This window comes from Vairimorpha necatrix, chromosome 6 (assembly GCF_036630325.1).
Source record: "Vairimorpha necatrix chromosome 6, complete sequence".
NCBI lineage: Eukaryota > Fungi > Microsporidia > Nosematidae > Vairimorpha > Vairimorpha necatrix.
The window spans coordinates 1,027,840-1,050,392 of NC_088821.1; the positions used below are offsets into that span (position 1 = coordinate 1,027,840).

Genomic DNA, 22,553 nt, shown 5'->3' on the forward strand with positions numbered 1-22,553 from the left:
ATAGGGTTGAATGATTTAGTCGAGAAAGACCCGTATGAGCTAACGAATATGAGAGAAATAATAAGAGCTACGCAAGGGTCGATAATATTTACTGTTGTTGATTGCAAAGAAGCATTTTACCATTTTGAAATCGAAGAAAAAGATAAACATAAGACGGCGTTTGAATTTAATAAAAAAGTTTACGAATGGAATAGTATGGTGATGGGATACAAAAATTCCCCACAGATACTACAGAGAACGATGAATATGATTTTTGAAGATTTGCGGGGAAATGGTGTTGAGGTATACATGGACGATATAGTAATACATGCCAACAATAAACGTAAACACGATGAATTAGTAATAGAAGTTATAGAAAGAATTAAGAGAAATAAAATGAAATTAAATATTGGGAAAATACAGTTTAGACAAGCGGAAGTAAAATTATTAGGTGTGACGCTGAATGGAATAGACATGACGGCCGACGAAATAAAGAAAAATGAAGCCTTGGAGTATCCGGATCCAAAAACTTTGACGGAATTGAGGAGGTTTCTAGGATTGACTGGATGGTTCAGACCATTTATAAAAGATTATGCCGGGCTGACGTTGAAAATGACAGATAGTTTGAAGAAAAATGGCAATTCGTGGAAATTTACGGAAGAGATGAAAGAGGAATTTACTAAAATGAAAAATGTGTTAAGAAATATGGGAAGACTAAGATTACCGGACTATAATAAGGAGTTCATACTAAGAACAGACGCTAGCAATTTGAGATTGGGTGCGGTGTTACTTCAGAAGAATGAGAATGGGGAATGGGTTGCTATACAATGGGCATCTAAAAAGCTAACACCTACCGAAATAAGATATGGAATATCAGAAAAGGAAATGCTTGCGATATATTGGGGCATTGATAAATTTAAATACGAGTTAAGAGGTAGGAAATTCAAGATAGAAACGGATCACAAAGCACTGGTGGAGATAAGAAATAAACCGTTTTTTAATAATAACAGAATAAATCGCTTAATCGAGAAGATACAGGAATATGATTTTATCGTGGAATATAAAAAACCTGATGAGATGGTGGTAGCAGATGCGTTGAGTCGAATAAATATGGAAGAGGATATTAAAGAAATGAAAAATAAAGAGCGAACAATCAAGCAAACAGAAGGTAAATGGAAAGCACATGTTTTTTCCGAGAATGGAAAGCAATATTGGCAATTTGACTCAGGACGTAAAGTTGAAATACCACCTGAGAATATAAGGAGACAATTAATCCAAGAATATCATGAAAAAGTAGGCCACAGATGCATGACAAGTGTTTATTATGCAATGAGAGAAGAATACTATTGGCCAGGAGTAAAGAAAGAAATAAACGAGGTTATAAAACAGTGTCAGAAATGTCAGATATATAACAGGAAAAATATGGGTGGTTGTGAATTTGTAGATACGTCGAGATACTTAGAGAAGGTTGCATTAGATTTGATAGACTTTAGAAATGAGAAGAAATATGTTTTAGTTGCTATTGATTATTTTACACGTAGAGTATGGGGAGTAGTTATAAATAACAAGTCAAGTAATAATGTTGTTGGATTTTTGAAAAGATTATGTGAGCAAGGGAAGAAACCAGAAGAAATTATTACAGATAACGGGAAAGAGTTTATTAACGTGGAATTTAGAAAATTTTGTAGAGATCTCGATATAATACACCGACAAGTAAGTATAGAAGCGCATAGAAGTAACGGAAGAGTAGAGCGTGTTATAGGAACTTTGAGAGAAAGTATTTTAAAGTCGGATGCGAAAACTTTTGAAGGCAAAGTGTATAAAAGTATCGATATATATAATCAGAGCTATCATACGGGAATAAAATGTACACCATTAGAAGCGACTGAAGATAAAACTGGAGACGTAATGCTTGAAAATAGCCCTATGGGGAAATATTGTAATAGGTTTGGAAAGGGAAAGATCGAAAAATATAGTAAATGTCAATTGGTAAGAATAGCTAAACGAGAAAATTTGGCAGGTGTTAATAAGTATGAAAAAGGAAGATTTTTGGATACAGGGAAAATTGTTGAAAAGTGTGGAAAAGATTCTTATATTGTAAAACTTAGTAATGGTAGGCTTGTGAAGAAGAGACATTATGATCTGAAGGGTATGCTTGGGGTAGATGTGAAAATTAGATGAGACTAACCGTCTTGAGGGGGGGATGTGATATATTTGTATAATTTCTATCCCCCATTATGATAAATAAAGACAATAATGATTATTAATCTAAAATGTTTAAGAATACTTTAGATAAAAAATGATTATATTTTTTTCGTCAAAAATATACTGCAAATATAAATATTTGTTCAAAACTGAACTTTAAGTTAAGGAATATAATTTTTAAATTTTTTGCTATATTTGTAGGTCCATACAAATCTTCATTATTGATATATTTTTTCGTAGTTTTCTGGTATATGTACATATTCTAGATATACTTCAAGTTAAGTTATTTTTTTAAAGTTTTACACAAATTATGTATGAAATTCTTTTATCTATATGATATGGAAGTAGAAAAATTGAATTTTTTACAATAAAAATTTCTTATGACATGGATCAAATTTATAAATTTTTATACACTGATAAAGTTAAGAATTGATTCTTATTAAATATAAACTTTGTCCATATTTAAATACACAAAAGGTAATAAACTTAAACAAACATTAATATATGCACTTTTGAAAGACGAAGTATGCAATAAATCGCAAAGATTAAACCAATAGGCATTATTTAATACATGGCTCCATAAAACTACGGGGGATGTTTTTTTCTCAAGATTACAAAAATAATAAATTTCGTTTATTTTGAAAAAAAATGTAACGAGTCTATGTTTAAAGCAAACTAATATCCCAAATACATTGTTTAAGATATTATATTGCTAATTTCAAATAAATTTTAACACAAAAGGCACTTTAGAGCATTAGATCACTTGCAAAAACCAAAGAATACAACAGAGAATGCGAAATGGCTTTTTTTCTTGTGCATCAAATATATTTATTTGAAAACATGTCTACAAATATAAAATCTATAATTAAAGTATTTAGAATGTTTGAAAAGTTTAATATACGCTTGCAACCCGATTTCTTTGAAACACATTATAATAGTCAAAATATCCTACTTCAATAACACTTGTAAAAGATGTATTCTCACAAGCAATAATCTTTAGATGACTAAAATAAAAAGCGTAGGAGTATAAATATGATTGTTTAATAAAATAAAATAAGCTCTTAAATTCGGGTTATATTAATTTTACTAGTAAGCGAATTTTGCTGATTTAGATGTTTTACTCTGTTGTTTTTTCAAACTATCCTTTATGTTGAAATTATATTTGAAGTTTCGATTTGTAAAGTGATTAACAAATAGCAAAGATCTTAAATAGTAATATAGATGTAGTTATTACCAAGTTTCGTCCCTTATATTCAATTTATTAATAATTTCAATAACAAGATAGAAGTGTTAATTGCGCAAACCTCTTCCTATTAGATAATTTGTTTTGGTTATAATAATTATGTTTTTTTATAAATTTATATTATACATTGAGCTAAAATAAACTGTCGAGTTTCTCTATTTATCGATAATTATACTTACATAAATAAATGTAAATTAATTTATCAAAAATATATAATATTTTCTTTAAAGTAAATTGAATGTAAATGTTTACAAAAAAACTGTTTTAATATATATTTATGATAAAAAATACATACCCCTTTGTTATGACGACAATACTTTATTTCATCCAGTTATTTTCGCTACGATTTATATCAATAAAATCTAGCAACGATCAGATATTTGAAATAAACAATATTATGAGGATCGAAGATGATCAGCTTTGCGATATATTAGTAAACTATACAAAAAATACCAACTTACTTATCGATGCCGTCTTTAATTTTGCTGAATTGGTGTGGTTTAATTTGATAAATCATAATATATTTTGCGATATACTAAAAAGAAACAATTTAGTATATATCTTTGAGAAAAGAAGAGCTGTGTTAAAGAATGATTATTTAGAGAAAGTGTTTAGAAAATTTGGTATTGGTCGAGATGTCAATCTAAAATTAACTCCGCTTACATTCATTGAAGACAAGTTTATTGAGAACATTGTTCAAGAAACGCTAAATATTTATAAATCGATACACCTTTGTTATAAAGATATTATTAATAGATTTAATCCTATTATCGATACAATCCAAATTATTATTGATCAAAAATTATGTTTTAAATCTAACAATATAAGTGAGTATCCTTTTGCTATTTTTAAGGTATGTAAAGGCATCTTGACAAGATATGATAAATGTATTGATAAAGAAGAAAAATGGTATGTTGTAAAAATGATGAAAAAATATCAAAGAAATATGGAAAACGCAGAATGCGCAGATAATCTTAGTTTTATTAATACAACCTTCAGTTATCATAAAAATTTAGACAATTCAAGTTACAGTATTTTTGAAAATTTTACTAATCCAACTTACAATGTTTCTGAAGACTTAACCAATACAACTTTTAATACTTTTGAAGTTTTAACGGATACAACTTTAGATACAATTGATAATTATACCAATACACCTTCTGTTGCTTATGATAATTATCCCACTCCAACTTTAAATAAAATCGATGATTCCACAAATACACCTTCCAGTGCTTATGATGACAATAATACTTCAAGTTTAAATACATTTAATGATCCTGCCGATAATTCAACTACTGTTTTTGAGGAATTAACTTATTCAACATCAAGTTACAGTAATCTAACTGAAAAATCAAATACAACTCTAAAAAGTAATAATTATGACACGTCAATAGGTTTTAATCAAAACTGGATGCTACTATTGATAGTAATAATTTTATCTATTATTGCATTGGTATGTATAATCTACACTGTATATAAGCTCTCACCTTGGTGTAAAAAATATAAGGTAGAAAGATTTGAAAATAATCATTTTTATGAAACATTAAAATTAAGAGATCTTTAAGTTTATAATAGTAAACATAATCTAGTTTGGGGGGTTTGAGGAAACCCCCTTGTATTTAATTAAATTAAAGTATAAAATTCCATTTAAATTTTTTAGGGTCCTATATATTTATTTTAAACCCTTTTCTTAATATCTAAATGTCAAAACCTCTGGTCATTGCATTTGTTGTAACTCTAGTTACCAATCGTTGCTCTCTATCAGATATCAAACTGTTTGATCACAGACTGGTCTAATCCAAGATGATTTTTACAATCATTGTTTCAAACACAAATATAAAAAGAAAAATTCTCAACAAACATGATATTTCATTCAGACTAATTTACGTTTTCAACAACACTTTTTTATTTGAATTTTAAAATTTGAATGTTTGAAATTAGTATATAAATCTCGAAACATCTATAAATTAAAAAAAATTTATAGATAATAAACATCTGATCAATTAGAATTTTTATTTGGTGCGTTATAATCACTACAATAAGATCAATAAAAAAAATAATTAATGTATAATTTTTTAACAGAAGCTCTATGTCTATATTTTTTTAAAATACATTCAAGATTTCTGCAATATATTTACCATTATTCACAAAATGTTTCCTGTTCTATTTTATAAATAATTGTTGCATATGATAATACTTGAAGATACTCAATACTAATTATTATATTTAATACGATGTTAAAGGTATCAACGCATATTTTTATTTTCTTATGTGATAAGAGAAAAGTTATAAAAACAGAGTTAATGGATAATTAAGGTAACTTTACACTTTAATAATTCAGGATTATTGCATAAAGTATGCTCATTCAAAAAAAACGTTCGGAAAAGGCGAGGCCAATTTATTTGGAGCCTACGAGCATAAATATTTACATAGTATTTAAGAACTGTGAATAGCTTATATTTAAATTTAAGACAGGGAATGTTTGTATTCCACGTCTAAAATAAACGTAGAGCGACGAATTGAATTAATTTTTCTATGTCATTGTCTATTTTACACCTATAAGTTTAAAGGTTACTTTGTTAGTTTATCCTCACATGTTTATCGTGAATGTTTAAAAATTTCCCGCTATTTCTAATAACATATCCAGTGTTCTGTTTTTTATCAAAATACTCTCATATTGTTCTTAGAATTCAATGTTTGTAAATATATCTTTTTCTAGGTTTTAAGTTTGATCTTATTTTGTTGTTATTACACCAAACAACCTTTACGATTTAATTTTGTTTATAAAATAAAAAGACATCTGCACTGATATTAAAAAACATAAAATGTTTTTATTTACATTACGATTCATTATCTGTTATGACTTTTTCTAAATTTTCAATAATTATCAAGCAATTTTCACATATCTTATTAAGTTTTTCAAATAAATTGTCCAAATTTTTGTAAATTTTATACAGCGCGTTTTGTAATTTATTTTTATCATTTTCATTGAATTTAATAAAATATTTATACTCGATAAAAATTTTAAATATTTCAAATCTTTCAACTACATAATAAACATCTTTAAAAACATTGAACCTAATAGGCAAAGTACTATAAAAATCGATTATTTTGTAACTATCTAATTTACAATAGAGTTTTTTATTAAAACTCGTTTTTAAAAAATAAAATATTGAATCAAAAAAATCAATTTGATCTTTTAAATTGTCTGAATATTCGTCACTGGCAACAATAGATATCGCCGTTTTAACTGTATTGATATATTTTTGATAAGACGTATAAAATATTTGGAACCTGCGTTGGATATAAAGTTTTGCTTTTCTAAAGATTTTTATTTCATTTGTTTCAATGTCCTTTAAAACACATTTAATTTCAATCTTGTTATTATCTTCTTGATCCCACGCATCAATTTGATCATGCAATTTTTTTTTCAGTGATTTATAGTCTAAAAAATTTTGTAGTTCGTTCATATCCAAGATAAGTATTTTTCTACCTTTATTAATGTATTCTAAATACAAATTGTTCGAATTTCCTGAATTAGAAGGCAAATACTTATAATTGTAAATTTTTTCAATTGGGGTTATGCGTTCATAGAAATTATCAGATTCATCGGAATTATCTAACTTTCTTTTTCTTGTTTCATCTGGTTTATATATTGTACATGGAAAATAATCGGTCTCAAGTGTCGAGCTTCTAATGACCGAATAAATAGTCAATAGAATGTTTTGTATCATATATGGGCTTTTTGTAGATTCATTACATTTATATATTAAAAACAGTATTTAATTCCACGTCATATTAAAAATGTTATTATATTAATTTTTAAACCTTAAAATTGAATGTAAACATTAAACAAAAAGTATGGAAAATCCAATTTATATGACTTCGTACAAAACTTATTGTTTATGTATCTGTAATAATGGACTGTCTATTTGTAATAAAAAAAAGATATAAACAGGAACTGGTTTGATAGAATTTGCTTCTTTGTCAACAAAATAATAATCAAAGTTATTGTTTATTATTGACATTGAATAAATAACATTGTAATTAAATAAAAACAAATCTAAAAATGTTTGACATGCAATAAAGTTTTTTGTTATTTTCAAAGCAATAATGCTTTTATACTATAAATTAAAAAATTAAAACTGGAAATTTTGATTGTCGATAAAAAACTAATTTAATTTTTCTAACATGTGTAAGGGAGGATAAGACCGTACAAATGCACCTTTTAGCTTAGCTCACAATTTCCCTTACCTAACGTTAAGCTATTGCTCTCGACTCTTCTAGAAATGTATTAAAAATACAATATTAATTTTTAATGGGTAAAAAAGTTTGATTTTTTTGTTTATGTAAACGAACTAGGCTGAGTAGCCTTTCTATTTCAGTTTCTCTCTTCATAAAACATTTTATTTTTTCTCTCTTTCTATAGACTCTATGTATTTGCTCTAGGTGCCCTTGGCCGAGTGGTCGAAGGGATGTTCTCATTGACCAATGGGCTGGGTTCGAGTCCCAGGGGCACCAAATTGTTTCTACTTTCTATGATGCAGTTGGAACAACTCAGATGATGAAAATGTCCACGGTAATCATTAAGTTGATTCAATGAAACTTGTGTGTGTCCAGCCACAAGGGGATTAGCATCTAGTGTAGAAACGCACCTCAAGGCCTGAAAAACAGTATCACCCTTTGGTGACTTAATGATACATAAAAGTATCTAATGGGTACGACCTAGTTGGAGCCCATGGCTGGTGCACTCTAGAGTGGGATCCTAGAGCTAACTAAGAGGCTAGACGAAGTAGGGCAACAGAAGGTCTCGTGGACCCTATCCTACATGATTCTGTAACACGGTGGCCGAAACTAGTGGGAGACTGGTGGTCAACGCAGTCCAATAAAAATGCCGGGCTGGGGATGTGGTCGTGTAAGGAGCCGTGTGTGCGATACAGATGATTGTAGGGACCTTTGAGTCAGTACGATGATGTCTCTCCTCGGGTTATAGATAACCATGCTCGTTAAGTATATCCGCTGTGAGGTCACTCTGGACGCGATTTGAGGTATAAATGGAAAGTGTTCTCCTGGAGCCAAAGTCCCAATGGATACGGCGGAGCTTGCTGCACCGGCAAGTTATACGGAGGGAGTTTTAGTGAGTAAGAATCTCACAGTACCAGTTGGAAAAGGATCACACTCAAATCCCTCTGGTCCCTATGTAAGGTTTCTCCCTACCTCTTACTTGCAAAGAAAAAAAAAAAAAAAATGTATTTGCTCTCTTGCGTTTTCTTTGTGTAATCGATTGAATCATGTATTCTGAATTTCTTTTGTGCTATACTATAAAATCTGAAAATACTGCACCTAGCCATATATAATTTAAAGATATTTTATTTACTTATACATTCAAAGTCAAATTGTTGAGTAAATATTGGAGAGGCTAAAATATGTGTTTTTATAATAATCCAAATAATTCATCTACTTCTATTGACGTTTTGTAATTTTTAAAAGATAAAATAGCAAGAGTCATCTGAGTTTATTTTTTTATTATGCAGATTTTTAAAACGTAATGTCGAACTCGTTTAATGAACCCTTTTGTTTTAAACCCTCTAAATATTGAGCAACGTGGCAATAAACCTTGTTATTTATGTTACAAATTCATTTGGAAATTTGCTCTCTGAGAATGTTTAATAATAAAATTGGACCATATATGCGGGAATATTAATCCAAAGAAATTATTTCCTTCATACCAGCCCAGTTTTTTTCTTACAGGAGTGTCAAATCGTTATAGTCCCATGTTTATATTTCTCTAGTGTTATATGTGAATTTCTATATTCCTTGTTAAAATTTCTATAGTGCCATGCTCGAATTTGATATTCGCATGCAAAATTAAATTTCAAGTTCAATAAAAAGTTTATTAAATAAAGTTTCTCTTGCTTTGGACTTTTTTTAGCCAGCCTATAATATTTATGTAAAACCTTTGAAATTCACGCCTATAATTTAAACCCAAAACAATATCAAGAATTGTTGCAACTGGACTTTATGTATAATGAAAAGATGTAAATTTTGTTTAAAGCAACAAAAAAAAATCTTTTACAAGATTTAAATGTGGAGAATAAGGAAACAAAATTTTATGATTGGCGGCTAGATTATTAAATTTTTGTAAAACTATCCGCGAATAAATAAACTAGCATTATCTATTATAAAAACTTTGCTAGGTTTTTTCAGAAAGAGCATAGATAATTTCTTTCTCGACAAAGTTCATAAACCCTTCAGAGTTACACGCTCCACGTTTAACTAAAAAGGCAATAATCCATTATTGTAATTACACACATGTAACTAATATTTTAGCTATATTGCTGGCATATTCTATCTGGCTCTAAAGTTTTTTTCTGAGTATCCGCAACTAAGTGTCATTGAGCGTTTAACCCAGTTTCCTCATCCACTAGGTTTTCGACTGAGTACTAATTAAAAGTAAAAACATCTTTTTATTTAGGTTGTAACGGACTTACATTCGGGTAGCGATTAAAGAAGGCCTTTTCTTGTATAAGATTTTTTATTGTTTTTCGATATTGAAGATATAAAAAATTTACATTTGTGCGTGTTTTTAACTCGTTTAAAATTTTTTGTAGAACATATCGTTGACACAATGTATTATATTTCTAATAACACAGCTCTATTGTGATTTTCGCTTTAAACCGACTGCGGAGTAGGCTACACTTTGATTAACCTGATTTCTATATAATAAATGCAACGGTTTACGATGTGAATTAACCATATTCGATATTTCGGCTTTGGATCGTTTTTAGTCTTTGCCAACTCAAAAAAGATGTTTCTTAATTAGTAGTTATGGGTTTTCTTTCTTTTCTTACGAAAAAGAGGAAGAAAAACACAAATTTTTATGGCACTATAACGATTCAACTCTTGTTAAAGAATGAAAATTTTTGAAAATACTTACGAATTATTCTAGTTGTCTTGAAAGCGGGTCTGCATATGCATTTCCACATAGCAATTGTAACTAAAGATTTTATATTAATTAATTGATTATTGAAATTTTTTGCGAAAAGCTTGTTCCATTGGCAGTATTCTAATTTTTAATACATAATTAGTTGACAATAGTGAACTTGTGTAATAATAATACAAACAAATAGGGATTTTTTGATATTGCTAGTGTAAAAAAAAAATCTTTAATATACAGCTCGAGTTGTTGCTCTAAAAAATAATAATAATTTTTTAGCATTAAATTTCTAGAATCGTAATTATGCCTATTTATTGCGATAGTTCGTGTAAATTGTTATGCGAAATTAACCGTATAAACAGAGGCAGGCACGATAATTTCGTGCCTTAAAAGTATTTGTTCTTCATATCTGGAGATATTTAATTATTAAAATTTACTAGAGACTGCTTAGAATAACTTTTGAAGGACAAAAAGGATTTAAATTCCGTCGGAACAAAAAAAAACATTCTAATTAAAAGTTTATTAAAAATAAAAAAGAACAAACCTAGGTATCTTTGCATACGATAAAAAAACGCAATCTTTCCTTGTAAAATAGTATGTTTATCTATACCCCCTTTTCTCCATTACAATCTTTGGTATGTTGCCCCTGCGACGTACATATAATGATAAAAGACATGTATGTATTAATTTCATTTAAATTAAAAGAAAATGCAAAAACAAGAAACCCGCTCCTGGATAATATAATGTATACTATTTCAAAAAAATTTATCGTAACATCACAAATGAAATTATTAGTAGAAATATTCTGCATGATTTCAGCGCTCGGGTTAATGTCCTTTTTATGGTTTTTATTATTAATACCGTAATCCTTTTATTTTTTTCTTACAATACATAAAGATTTATTGATTTCACGCACTGTCATTACTTACCCGAATAGATTCGTAAATTTTATTCTATCTGTTTGGTTTTTAATGCCTCTTTTTTGGACATAATATTGTTCTTTCGTTTGAATAGCAAAATTGTTAGAAATAACTGTCTAGAATTTACTAAATTTAATGTAAAAATTGTTACCCAATTCATTTAAAATTTAAAAAACTTTTGCGCAAAAAAATCTTAATTTTTTTTGAACTGTGTTTCATTTTATTTTTTTACATTTCTTTTACAATATGTTTACTTGTTTCTATATTAATATCGTTTATCAGTGACTCAAAGTTTTTTTTTGATTTTTCACTATTAGGCCAAAAGTATGCCCATGTTATTCTTTTAATGTCATTATAAACTACCCCATTGGAAGATCAATCTTCGATTATATGTTTGTCGCTTTTGTTTATCTGAATCAGATTTTTATCTTCATCTTTTAGCTAGTTAGAAATCCATTTTTTTGTCTTTTATTAGTTAAAACTTAGATTATCAATTAAGTATTTTTTTCAAAGATTAAAATAGTTAAGTATTCATTTTGATCATAAAATTGAGTCTTGACTTTTAAATATGTGGTCGTATTATTAATATATATAAACAAATAAATATATTATGTTACTTTTTAAACTTATATAAATTACATTAAATAAAAAATTATAGTAAAAATTTTTAAGTAGTTATATTAACAGTCTATTTATTTCTTAAATGAGAATATATTATTCGCATTCCTAGATTCTAAATGTGTTTCATTTGTCTCTACATTCTCATATAATGATGCCAAATTCCCATCAAATACTGATGTTATATTAGATTTACTAATCATCTCTGTAACACCAATATTCTCTAGAAATCCTTGTTGTGACATAAATCCATCAGAATTCATTTTACTACATGTTCTACTAGACAATCTCTTAGCTCTATATCCTTGTTTATGTGTAGCAAATTCATAATTAATTTTCCAATAAGATCCTTTACCAGGATTCCCCATTCCTCTTGGAACTTTATAAAATGCTTTATTTAGACTTAAATTGTGTCTAATACTATTTTGCCATCCTGTTTTATTCATATTGAAATATGGATAATGATGTGATATGTAATAATAAATTTCTTTGAGAGTTAACATTCCAAGCTCAGATCTTTCTAATGCTTCGCTGATAAGTTCGGCGTAGCTGATGCTGGGTTTTCTTTGAGATCTTATTTGTGTAGGTTTGGGTAATCTCGTGGGTGTGGAATAGATGTCTAGGAAGTTTGTGTCAGTACTTTCCCCCTCGTCCTTGAAAAACATGTAAACAAAGAAATAAATCTTTTTAATGTTAGATGTTTTGATTAAACACACTTTGTTTGTTATACAAACAAAGTGTAAATGAAAACTATAAATATAAAAAATTTAGCATAAATTTATTAGTAGTTAATTTAAATGTTAAATTTAAAAAAGAGTTATGCAAATATAAAGGACATTTAAAAGTGATAGAATTGTCAGATGAGATTATTTTTAACTCTACTAGAAGAGAAAAGTACACGCAACAATTTAACCTTAAAAATGTTTATAAAGATTATTGTATGAAAAAAAACTGTATAAATAAGCATAGTCTTATTTTATTTATGCTAAAATTATATATAAATAGCATGAAAAATATTATGTAAATAAGCATGGTTTTATTTATGCTAATAATATGTATAAATAGAATAATAAAGATAGAATTTAGCGTGGTCTAATTTTATTCATGCTTAAATTGAATATAAAAAAAGTATAGCATATTAATATGATATAAATTAATCAAGACTCTATTCTATTTATGCTAATATTATAAAATAGAAGTACTATATAAATATGCATAGATTTATTAATTTATGCTAATATTAAATAACCAAACAAATAAAGAATTATGATCTTCTTGCAATACTATTTAAATCTCAAGATAATTATAAGTCGATGAATGTTGACATGAGATGGAGTGGTGACCAAATATCATAGAAAGTACATCAAATAAGACGGAGTATACATTTAGTCTATTGTGCCGCGAAGACTAAATTACTACCAGGAGAATATTGGCCATGGAAGTGGACTGGCCAGGATACACTGCTAAAAGCTGAAGATAAATACATATATAAGAGAAGATATACATATATTATAGATAGGCATAAACAAAATAAGATATTATGTTATAAATATAAGGGTTCACTTAATTCTTTAATTAGAAGCATTTTCTGTGGACAATAAATGGTCCATGTTCTTGATAATCTTGCTTAGATACCCACATTTCTTGGAATGTAGAAAGAGATGCCACAATAGATCCCCCTATCCAGACACTGTACTTCCTCTCAGCAGGAGATACGACATTAATCTTCACTGAGCTTGGCGCCAAGTTTCTAATTTCTTTATCAAGTCTCACATTTATTCCCGGGAATAAGGTCGACCCTCCACTTAGTACGATATTAGCGTATAAATCTTTCCTGATGTCTACGTCACAGGCCTTTATAGAGTCGAATATGGTGTCATGAATGCTCATTATTTCGTATCCTCTTAGATGAGGCTTGAATAATAATTCTGGGGCTCTGAATCTTTCATTTCCTATAGAAATTATCTGTCCATCAGGCATCTCATAATTCTTAGTTATACTTGACAAGAGACTATTGTTCTTTACATCTTCCTCGTAGTCAGCAGAGACATAGCACAATTTCTCTTTTATATCTCTGACTATCTCCTTCTCTGCAGTAGTACTGAAGTTATTTCCTCTTTCTGTGAGGATTACTTGTAAATATTCAGTCAAGTCTCTTCCCGCTAGATTGAGTCTTCTTATGGCCATAGGCAAGGAATACCCTTCGTAAATTGGCACTACATGGGATACACCATCACCAGAGTCAAATACAATACCAGTAGTCCTTCCACTAGCGTATAATGAAAGTACTGCTTGTATAGAAATATAGAAATGAGGAGCATTAAATGTCTCAAACATGATTTGAGTCATTTTCTCTCTGTTCTGGTTAGGATTCAAAGGTGCTTCAGTAAGAAGAATAGGATGTTCTTCGGGGGCGACTCTGAGTTCATTGTAAAAAGTATGATGCCAGATCTTCTCCATATTATCCCAGTTTGTTACAATACCATGACTGATAGGGTACTGAATTTCTAAGACTCCTCTTTTAGACTGGGCTTCATCTCCTACATAGGCGTCTTTCTGGCCCATTCCTACCATGACACCTTTGTGTCTTGGTACTCCTACTATACTAGGGAATACTGCTCTTGGGGCGTCATCACCGGCAAATCCTCCTTTTAACATTCCTGATCCATTATCAATAACAAGAGCTTGAGCGATCTTCTCCATTTGGGGCAAAAAAAATGGCCTTTTTATTTAGAAAAAAAATAATAAACAAGAAAAAAGGCGGGAAAATGGAGAGAAAAAAAGACAAAATTATAAAATCAAAGAAACATAAATTTAAGAGAAAATTATGAGACGAAAGTTTTTTTGACATGTTAAAAAATCTTCCTCTGTCTAGTTTTTACAAATGAATTTTTATATAACTCCTAGTGCTTTATAATGCCATTTTCTAGTATTTTCAAATAGCTCTGTTTCATTTTTTTTCAAATGACATTTGTCTTTTGTTCGTAAATTTTTAGTAATTGATCATATGAGAATTTTTTATTTACTGACTAAAAGTCAAGAATGTTTTGTTTTATGACTAATTTGTTATTAATACAACTAATTATAAATAAAAAGAAAGAAGTTTTTTGATAGGTCAGGAAGAAATATAAATATCCTATAGGCATTTTATTAAGATTCTGAATATTCAAAGTTGTTTCTGACAAAAGACTCCTAAATATAAATATGGATCATAGATTATTATAAAGAACCCCCGAGCTATGGGAAATATTGTAAGATAATTGATACAAAAATGTTTAGTCTTTGGATTATTACAGAAAAATCTAGATGGGGAGGTAATTATTTGTAATATTATATTCTTTATTATCTAAATAATAAATCTATACTAAAAAGATGATTTAAATACTGCCATAAAGAACTTTACAAGTCTATAAATTTATAATAGATTAAAACATCAAATAGACACATTTTTATTTGATAATTAAAAGTCGAATATTCAAAAGAGACTTGGATATGGACAAGTAGATCTATCTTATGTTAAAATGTCATAAAATATGGACTTGGTTTATTGTCAGACTTATAAGGTGAAAAACATCAAAGACTGGACGAGTTTATATAAACATACATTTTACATAATAGAGTAAGAAGAGCTACAATAAAATAGCACTGTGAAAGGAATATTTCGAGCTGTTTAAAGAGACTAGACGAACACAATTACAAATCAAAATTAAAAAATAAAATGTATTTGAAAAAGATACGACAACTTGATAAAGCTTTAGATAAGCGAATAAAATTGTAAGAATGGATATTATGTGTCTTCTATGCTGGACTACACAGTAGTTCCACAACTAACATGTTGTGTAAAGATTGAGGTAAATGTTATCCATAACAAAACTTTTGGGATGATAGAAGTCTTTATAAAACAAGAGAAGACGATTTATTAACTCTAGTAGAAACAAAATCTTCATTACTGTGACTCAGATCTACTTCATTAAAGTAGAAAAAATAAATTAGAACATAAATAGGTATTTAAATCAAAACACTAAAAAGATATGAGAGAGCATTTTCTTGAGAATTATAAAGGAGACCGGAGAGGATACCACCATGCTAGACAATAAAATCTTCCTTACTGAGATAGGGCATAAGGATAAGCTGCAATTGCGATATAGAATCGGAGTTATAAATATACACATCAAACCATGAATAGAAGTCTGGAACCATGATCTACATTTGTTAAATCAAGATACTATGTATTATCTTTATGAATAAGCTTTATACATGACACTTTTATTATTGATGCCTAGAAAACTTTGCACAAAAAAACCAAGGTAACAATTTACATAAAACGCTTGAAGATTGAAGAAAGATTACTCACGATAAAGTTTAGTGGGTCGAGATTGCTTGTATTCAAGCCATATTTGTAAGCTAATTTCTATGATAACAAACTAAAAAAAAAAATAGATGAGATAAAACACTCAGAATTGATTAAAATGAGATTTAATTTCGCGAACATGTATTGTAAACATTCTAAAAATGATAATGTCCCTGTGATCTTGAATTTAAGGAAAGTTTATCTTACAGCAATGAAAAGTAATATTTGATTTGAGTCTTGTCCATTAATGTTAAGATAGGTAAAAAAATATTTTAAAAACAAATATAAAAATTTTCTAATATCTATAGCGGATATAAATGGAGAAATCGATCATAGACTGAAAATTCTATATAATTCAACAGGCCACGGTGTCCAAATAAAGAAAGAATGATTGTCATACCTACTTGACTGAGGCTTATATTTAGTTGGCATTTTAAAGAAAATATTTCGAGAAGATATTATGGAATTAAAAAGGCGCGTTTGTTTTATGGAAAATAGCAACGTATGCGAAGAAATACAATACTAGGGAAGTATGTTATATAAGAAGAACTATTTTTTTTGAAGATTGCACAATTTATTTTATTTACATAGTTGATTTAAATACAAAAAAGTTTGAAAACTTAACATATATTTGCTCCCATATATAGCCTGTGTTCCTTCAAATTTAAAACGGTTCTGTATTTTATGCTCTTAATAAGCTGTAAAAGTACTTGTTTTTTATTAAATATATTCCAAATTAAAAGCAATTTAATTTTCAACCATCATCATAGGAGTAAACTCATAGATAAAACATATGTTGTTTTTAAAATATACATTTTAACCTCTATATTAACGTATGAAATAAAAAGAATTGAAATAAAAGTATTTGAAACTAATGTTGACATAAATATGAGCAAATCATTAAAAAAAGTTGATTTTTTTCTCGGTATTTCTAAACTACTTAAAATTGGTCGTATTGGTTTGTAGAGTTTAAAAAAATCTTTAATAATGTAAAGCACAAAAAATATCAAAAATTTACTTTATTATTACTTAATATGATTTTTTTATTATGAATTTATGCATATTATATAGTTCTTAAAAAGATATTATCAGGGTTTTAATGTCAAAAAAAAACATTAATGATTGATCTATAATGAGAATTCTTTATATAAGTTCAACTAATAATATGTAAAAGATGTAGAACTCTGGGCCGTTTTAATTGCAGTATATCTTATGATTTTTTTAAAATAATATTTAATAACAATATAGCAGTTTAGTTTTACACTTGTAATGTAATAAACTATGATTCTTTTTTACTAATCGAACAAAGCAACAATTGAAGACAATTTCATATGGATTTGTTGTTGCCTTTTAAAGATACATTTTTATGTTTATTAATATCAAAAATTTAATATTTAAAAAAAAAATTCTTATTTAAATAATTAATAGAGACCTGCTTCTTAGTTATATTATTTTAAATTGTTTATATGTAATTTTTTTAATTTGTTTGTATATATACGTCATCAGTTAAACTTAAAAAAACATACCTCTAAAAAAAACAATATAAAATGAGAATATTTTTTTATTTCGCCGTTTTCTTTTGTTCAACACCTCTCAATTCACCATTCTTCAAAAAAAGAAATGGTATTCACTACGCGGAATTACCATTTTCCCGTACTGTCGATCTCAAAAGTTACGAAATCATGGTAGGAAAACTAGACGCCAAAGAAAATGACTACATATCTGTCGATAAAAGACGAGACCAATCAGGAATGCGTGATGGTGTTCGTGTAAAACTTGACTCTGTCAAAAATAAAAATAATAAACAATTGTATTCTATTTGTATAGAAGAAATGTTAAATAAAAAAGCTAAAAAATGGTATTCTGAACCATTTAGATTTGATAGTAGAAACAAACGATGGGTACTTGATAGAGTTTATGAAGAAGATCCTTGGTATGTTGAGTATCAAGGATATGTTATTGGTGCTTCTGTACTTGCAGGTTTGGGATTGATAGCTATGATTATAAAGAGATATATTAGAAACAAAAATGAAGAAGAATATTTGTAAATAAAAAAATTTTCTAAAAATTAATATAAAAAATTAATTGTTTTAAGGTAAATTGTGACACTTTTTGATGTGATTATTACATTTTCGAACTTCAAGATATTTTTTAATACAATGTTTCAGACTGTAACAATACAAACATAAACGAATTGTATAAACTAAGTAATCAAATGTACTTGCTGTTAACACTCATAATCCACATTTCAGCTAGTGGACAATACGGTACTAATAACACGACTCCCTTTACAGAAAGTGTAATTGACGCATTGTGCAATGACCAGAAACAAAGAGAGTTAATACAATGCCAACCTTCTTATACTACGAATGTAAGACCGATAGCGTGGACTACCCCGCCTGTACAAAATCAAAATATAGTACCTAGTAACACTACGCAATTTGTAAGTACACCTGTAAATCCTGTCCAAAATATCGCACCAATTCCCACAGCACCACCAGTTATACAACCAGCATACGTACCAAGACCTGTTCCACCACAAAACACTACAGTTACTTTATCTTCCACTCCCATACCAAATCTCCATCTCACAGGAACAGGCGCAGGCGCGAAATTATCAGCTGTTTTAAGCGAAAATCCTCTTGCCAAAACTCAATTAATAAACTTTTTGGAGTATAACGGCGTACCTCCACCATGGGATCAACTATTAGATTTCGAGACGACACAGCATCATCAACTCCCAGATCCAGATAATTTATTTAGAAAGATTCGTAAACAATTATTAACTTTTGAGAATGTAAAAACATGTATTGTTGAAGGATTAATAGTTGTTGAGAAGTATATTAATAGAGGAAAGGCGTATCTTGCTGAAGATCTGAAAGATCTTTGCCGAGATAAAACAGTTTTAAAAAATATATTGAAGAGATTAAAGACGAAACCAGCTTATGAATTTAGAAGTGAATTGTTTAAAAGATATGCAGAAGTTAAAAGTAGAAGTTTTGCTACACAAAAATCTTTCTACAAGCTACGTGATTGGTTGATGAAGATTAAGAGATTATTCGCTACTTTGTGAATAAAATGACAACTTTTAATATGAAAAACTACACAAAATAAATGAAAACTATTTATTAAAATAAAGATTATTATTGACAAAATATTTATTAAGTTTCTTTAGATTTACAATTATTCAAAAATGCTTTATACTTGTGCTTTGAAAAGTTTCATTGTTTTTGGTGTCGCCCTTTTTAAAAATGAAAGACCATGGCTATGAATTTATTAAAGATCCAGAGACAGATGAATACATCCCAGAAGTGGAAAAATATGTCGATCTCATAAAAAATGTAGACAATTTAAGATCCAAAAGAGAATCCATAATAAATAGACATTTTTATGAATTATATAATTACAACATAGATAAACTTGAAGATCGAGATGGTCGTATTTCAAGAATAATAGGGAAAACTTTTACTTATCCAAATTCATTTTTGGCAAGTTCGCTGGGATTTAACCGAACTACATGGGCAAAAAAATACGAAGAAATTTTAGGCAAATTTGACTTATCGAAGAAACTTCAGTACCAAACATTAAGAAATATGGTGTTATTTGAGAAATTAAAATTATTAATTATCAAATATAATGATATTCAAAGAAAAGAATAATTTTATATATTAAAAATAACGGTATTAATTTTTAAATTAAAAATAAATGAAATTTGTTTGATGTTTATTATTTTAATATAAATGTTGTTTTTTATACCCTTGTTTATGAATAAGAAGAAAGACATTGTTTACCAGAAAAAAGATCCGATTTATCAGGAAATTGTAGAAACTTGTTCTAATAGTATTAAAGACAGTAATAAAAAAATATATTTAGAAAAAATTCTCAAATATTTATCGGACAATATCTCACCAATGTTTATTTGGGAGCAAAATGGTATTTCTTTACTCATTTTACAGGAAATAATTGAACCTTATACAAGTTTACAATCTCTTTCTAAAGAAATGTCAGATAATTTAGTGGTAGTCTTAAAAATTTTACATTTTTTAGTGGCGGACGACGAAATCAAAAGAGCTTTCGTAGACGCGAGACTTCATTTTTATTTGTTCAGATACGTGGCACTTATCGACACAGGAGAAAATTATGAAATCTTAAGAATTTGGGTATTAAAAATTTTTAGCGTGCTTGTAACAGATCAATATGTCCAGACAAATATAAAAAATACAGAAATAATACCAATAATCTTGAAAAATATTGATTTAGGATCTAATGAAGTCAAATATCTTAGTGTCCAGACCTTTTATAATCTTATTAGTGGCGAAGATGGGTTAAATTATGTAACTCAGACATTTGATAGATTTAGCGCAGTGAACCAAGTATTTAATTCTATTAGTAGACTTGTAGCTAAAAACAAGTTGTTTAATATTTTAAAATTAATACTGAGTGTTTATATAAGATTGTGTAATAAAATACATATTAGACAATCATTGAATAATAGAGTACCGGAAAATGTTGTAAATGAAGATATGAAGAAAATTGTGGAGGCGGATTCTTGTTGTAATGAATTGTATAATAATTTGTTGTGTTTAATAAACAAAAATTAATATTAATAAAATACTGTCGATCTAAATTTTTGACATGTCAAATTTCTTTTTTTAACTGACAACGTGTCAAAATTAAATATACTTTTTAGAAAGATATGATGTCACAACGCATGTTCTTTTTGCTTATAATTTTCTCTATAATTTTTTTTTTAATTTTTTAATATTTTTTTTCGACCGTTAAAAATGAATAACGAACTTTCTAAATATTCCAAAAATTCTGATGATGATCAGAAAAAAATCAGAAAAGACTACGCTGCATCAAGAAATATCTTAAATGTCTACACCAAAGAGCAATTAAGTAAAATTAGTAATATTGATTTATATTTAATGATGGATTTAGATAATTACAGAAATAAAGAAATTCCGCCATCTATTTTAGCACATGTAACAAGAGTTAAGAAGCGACAATATCATCCAGATGTCTCTAAAGGAGCCAGAGAAGCTTTTTTACTAGTAGAACTTGCTAATAAAATTTTAGGAGATAAAAGATTGAGAAATATTTATGACTCGTCTTTTTTCCACGTAGAAATGCCAGAAGATCGCATTTATCAAGCCGAAGAATTCAAAGAAGTTTTCGGTAAAATTTTTAAAGAATATTCCCGTTTTACAAATAATGCTCCGTCTCTCGATGATGACGCTACTAAGTTTTATGATTTCTGGCGTAATTATAAATCAAATCGTGTTTACATACCAATAGATGAATATATTAATTTAAGTCCTGATGATCGACTAAATTACACAAGACAGCATGCTGAATATTTGACTAAATTAAAAAATGAAGATATTAAAAAACTTAAAGAGATAGTACAAATTTGTTATAAAAGAGATCCAAGATTAAGATCTATTAGTGATCAAATAAGAGATTTAAGGATAGAGAAAGAAAATGAGTGGTCAGTATTAGAAATTAATACGTTAAAGAGGTTATTAATTTTATTTGGAAAGACAAAAAAAAATAAATTTGAAATTATAACTGACAAATTGATTAATACTAGTAAAATCAAAAGGAGTGTTAAAGAAGTGATCAAGAAAAGTGAAGAGTTAAAAAAATAAAAAAAAAATAAATTTTTTCAAAATATTTCTAATTAGTTTTAAAAAATTTAAAAATATTTCTACTTAGTCTATAAGAAATTTAGATAAATTTTTATTTAGTATATAAGAAATTTAGATAAATTTTTAAAAATCTCATGTTTTTATTTCTATTTTGTTTTTTTTCTATTGTATTCTAAAGAGATACGATTTGGGATGACCAAATTCACAAAGTGGTCCTTTAATACAAAACCCTAAGAAATAATTATAACACATTTTCTTTCTAACATGTCGATTTTTACATAAAGATCCATGTCTACAGAATCCTCTGTTGTACCAAGAACATTCTTTTCTTTTATTCACAGAGTGAAGATAAAAACACTCTGGATTTGTACACTCGCCAAGTTTACCAAAGAAGTAGCACTGGGGCATTTTCTTAAGATCGTATTCGTGAATAAATTCACATTTCTTTCCTTTTTTACACAGTCCCCTGAGCCAGTGCTTACAAATCACAGATGTGGCTAATTTAATGTGTTGCTTGTCACAGTTGGGATTGTAACATGAATTTGTCTGGTATGCGTCACAGTAGATGTCTTCTTCTTCTTTAAGACCAAGTTGGTTCTCAACATAATCTTCGAAATCAAATTTAAGATTATTCATTGGGGCACAAGAA

The 22,553-nt window shown here is 28.2% G+C and overlaps 10 protein-coding genes across 10 annotated transcripts; 6 read left to right on the plus strand and 4 right to left on the minus strand.

The window, feature by feature from the left end:
- Nucleotides 1-3,731: 3,731 nt before the first annotated feature.
- Nucleotides 3,732-4,991, plus strand: VNE69_06188 (putative SP-containing membrane protein; the record flags this gene model as incomplete). The annotated part of the gene is made up of 1 exon (XM_065473948.1): nt 3,732-4,991. One exon carries the CDS (start codon nt 3,732-3,734, stop codon nt 4,989-4,991), a length of 1,260 nt encoding a protein of 419 aa, XP_065330020.1.
- Nucleotides 4,992-6,267: 1,276 nt separating this feature from the next.
- On the minus strand, nt 6,268-7,161 carry VNE69_06189 (uncharacterized protein; the record flags this gene model as incomplete). Its single annotated transcript, XM_065473949.1, has 1 exon — nt 6,268-7,161. One exon carries the CDS (start codon nt 7,159-7,161, stop codon nt 6,268-6,270), a length of 894 nt encoding a protein of 297 aa, XP_065330021.1.
- A 4,815-nt stretch (nt 7,162-11,976) lies between these two features.
- VNE69_06190 (forkhead box protein) lies at nt 11,977-12,567 on the minus strand (the record flags this gene model as incomplete). The annotated part of the gene is made up of 1 exon (XM_065473950.1): nt 11,977-12,567. One exon carries the CDS (start codon nt 12,565-12,567, stop codon nt 11,977-11,979), a length of 591 nt encoding a protein of 196 aa, XP_065330022.1.
- Nucleotides 12,568-13,477: 910 nt separating this feature from the next.
- Nucleotides 13,478-14,605, minus strand: VNE69_06191 (actin; the record flags this gene model as incomplete). Its single annotated transcript, XM_065473951.1, has 1 exon — nt 13,478-14,605. One exon carries the CDS (start codon nt 14,603-14,605, stop codon nt 13,478-13,480), a length of 1,128 nt encoding a protein of 375 aa, XP_065330023.1.
- Nucleotides 14,606-17,800: 3,195 nt separating this feature from the next.
- Nucleotides 17,801-18,301, plus strand: VNE69_06192 (putative SP-containing membrane protein; the record flags this gene model as incomplete). The annotated part of the gene is made up of 1 exon (XM_065473952.1): nt 17,801-18,301. One exon carries the CDS (start codon nt 17,801-17,803, stop codon nt 18,299-18,301), a length of 501 nt encoding a protein of 166 aa, XP_065330024.1.
- A 167-nt stretch (nt 18,302-18,468) lies between these two features.
- On the plus strand, nt 18,469-19,326 carry VNE69_06193 (putative SP-containing protein; the record flags this gene model as incomplete). Its single annotated transcript, XM_065473953.1, has 1 exon — nt 18,469-19,326. One exon carries the CDS (start codon nt 18,469-18,471, stop codon nt 19,324-19,326), a length of 858 nt encoding a protein of 285 aa, XP_065330025.1.
- A 178-nt stretch (nt 19,327-19,504) lies between these two features.
- VNE69_06194 (uncharacterized protein) lies at nt 19,505-19,912 on the plus strand (the record flags this gene model as incomplete). Its single annotated transcript, XM_065473954.1, has 1 exon — nt 19,505-19,912. The coding sequence occupies one exon, from the start codon at nt 19,505-19,507 to the stop codon at nt 19,910-19,912; it is 408 nt and encodes a 135-aa protein (XP_065330026.1).
- Nucleotides 19,913-20,017: 105 nt separating this feature from the next.
- On the plus strand, nt 20,018-20,854 carry VNE69_06195 (cell differentiation protein RCD1-like protein; the record flags this gene model as incomplete). The annotated part of the gene is made up of 1 exon (XM_065473955.1): nt 20,018-20,854. The coding sequence occupies one exon, from the start codon at nt 20,018-20,020 to the stop codon at nt 20,852-20,854; it is 837 nt and encodes a 278-aa protein (XP_065330027.1).
- Nucleotides 20,855-21,037: 183 nt separating this feature from the next.
- Nucleotides 21,038-21,904, plus strand: VNE69_06196 (zuotin (ZUO1); the record flags this gene model as incomplete). Its single annotated transcript, XM_065473956.1, has 1 exon — nt 21,038-21,904. One exon carries the CDS (start codon nt 21,038-21,040, stop codon nt 21,902-21,904), a length of 867 nt encoding a protein of 288 aa, XP_065330028.1.
- Nucleotides 21,905-22,066: 162 nt separating this feature from the next.
- VNE69_06197 (cleavage and polyadenylation specificity factor subunit 4 (CPFS4)) lies at nt 22,067-22,540 on the minus strand (the record flags this gene model as incomplete). The annotated part of the gene is made up of 1 exon (XM_065473957.1): nt 22,067-22,540. One exon carries the CDS (start codon nt 22,538-22,540, stop codon nt 22,067-22,069), a length of 474 nt encoding a protein of 157 aa, XP_065330029.1.
- Nucleotides 22,541-22,553: the final 13 nt, after the last annotated feature.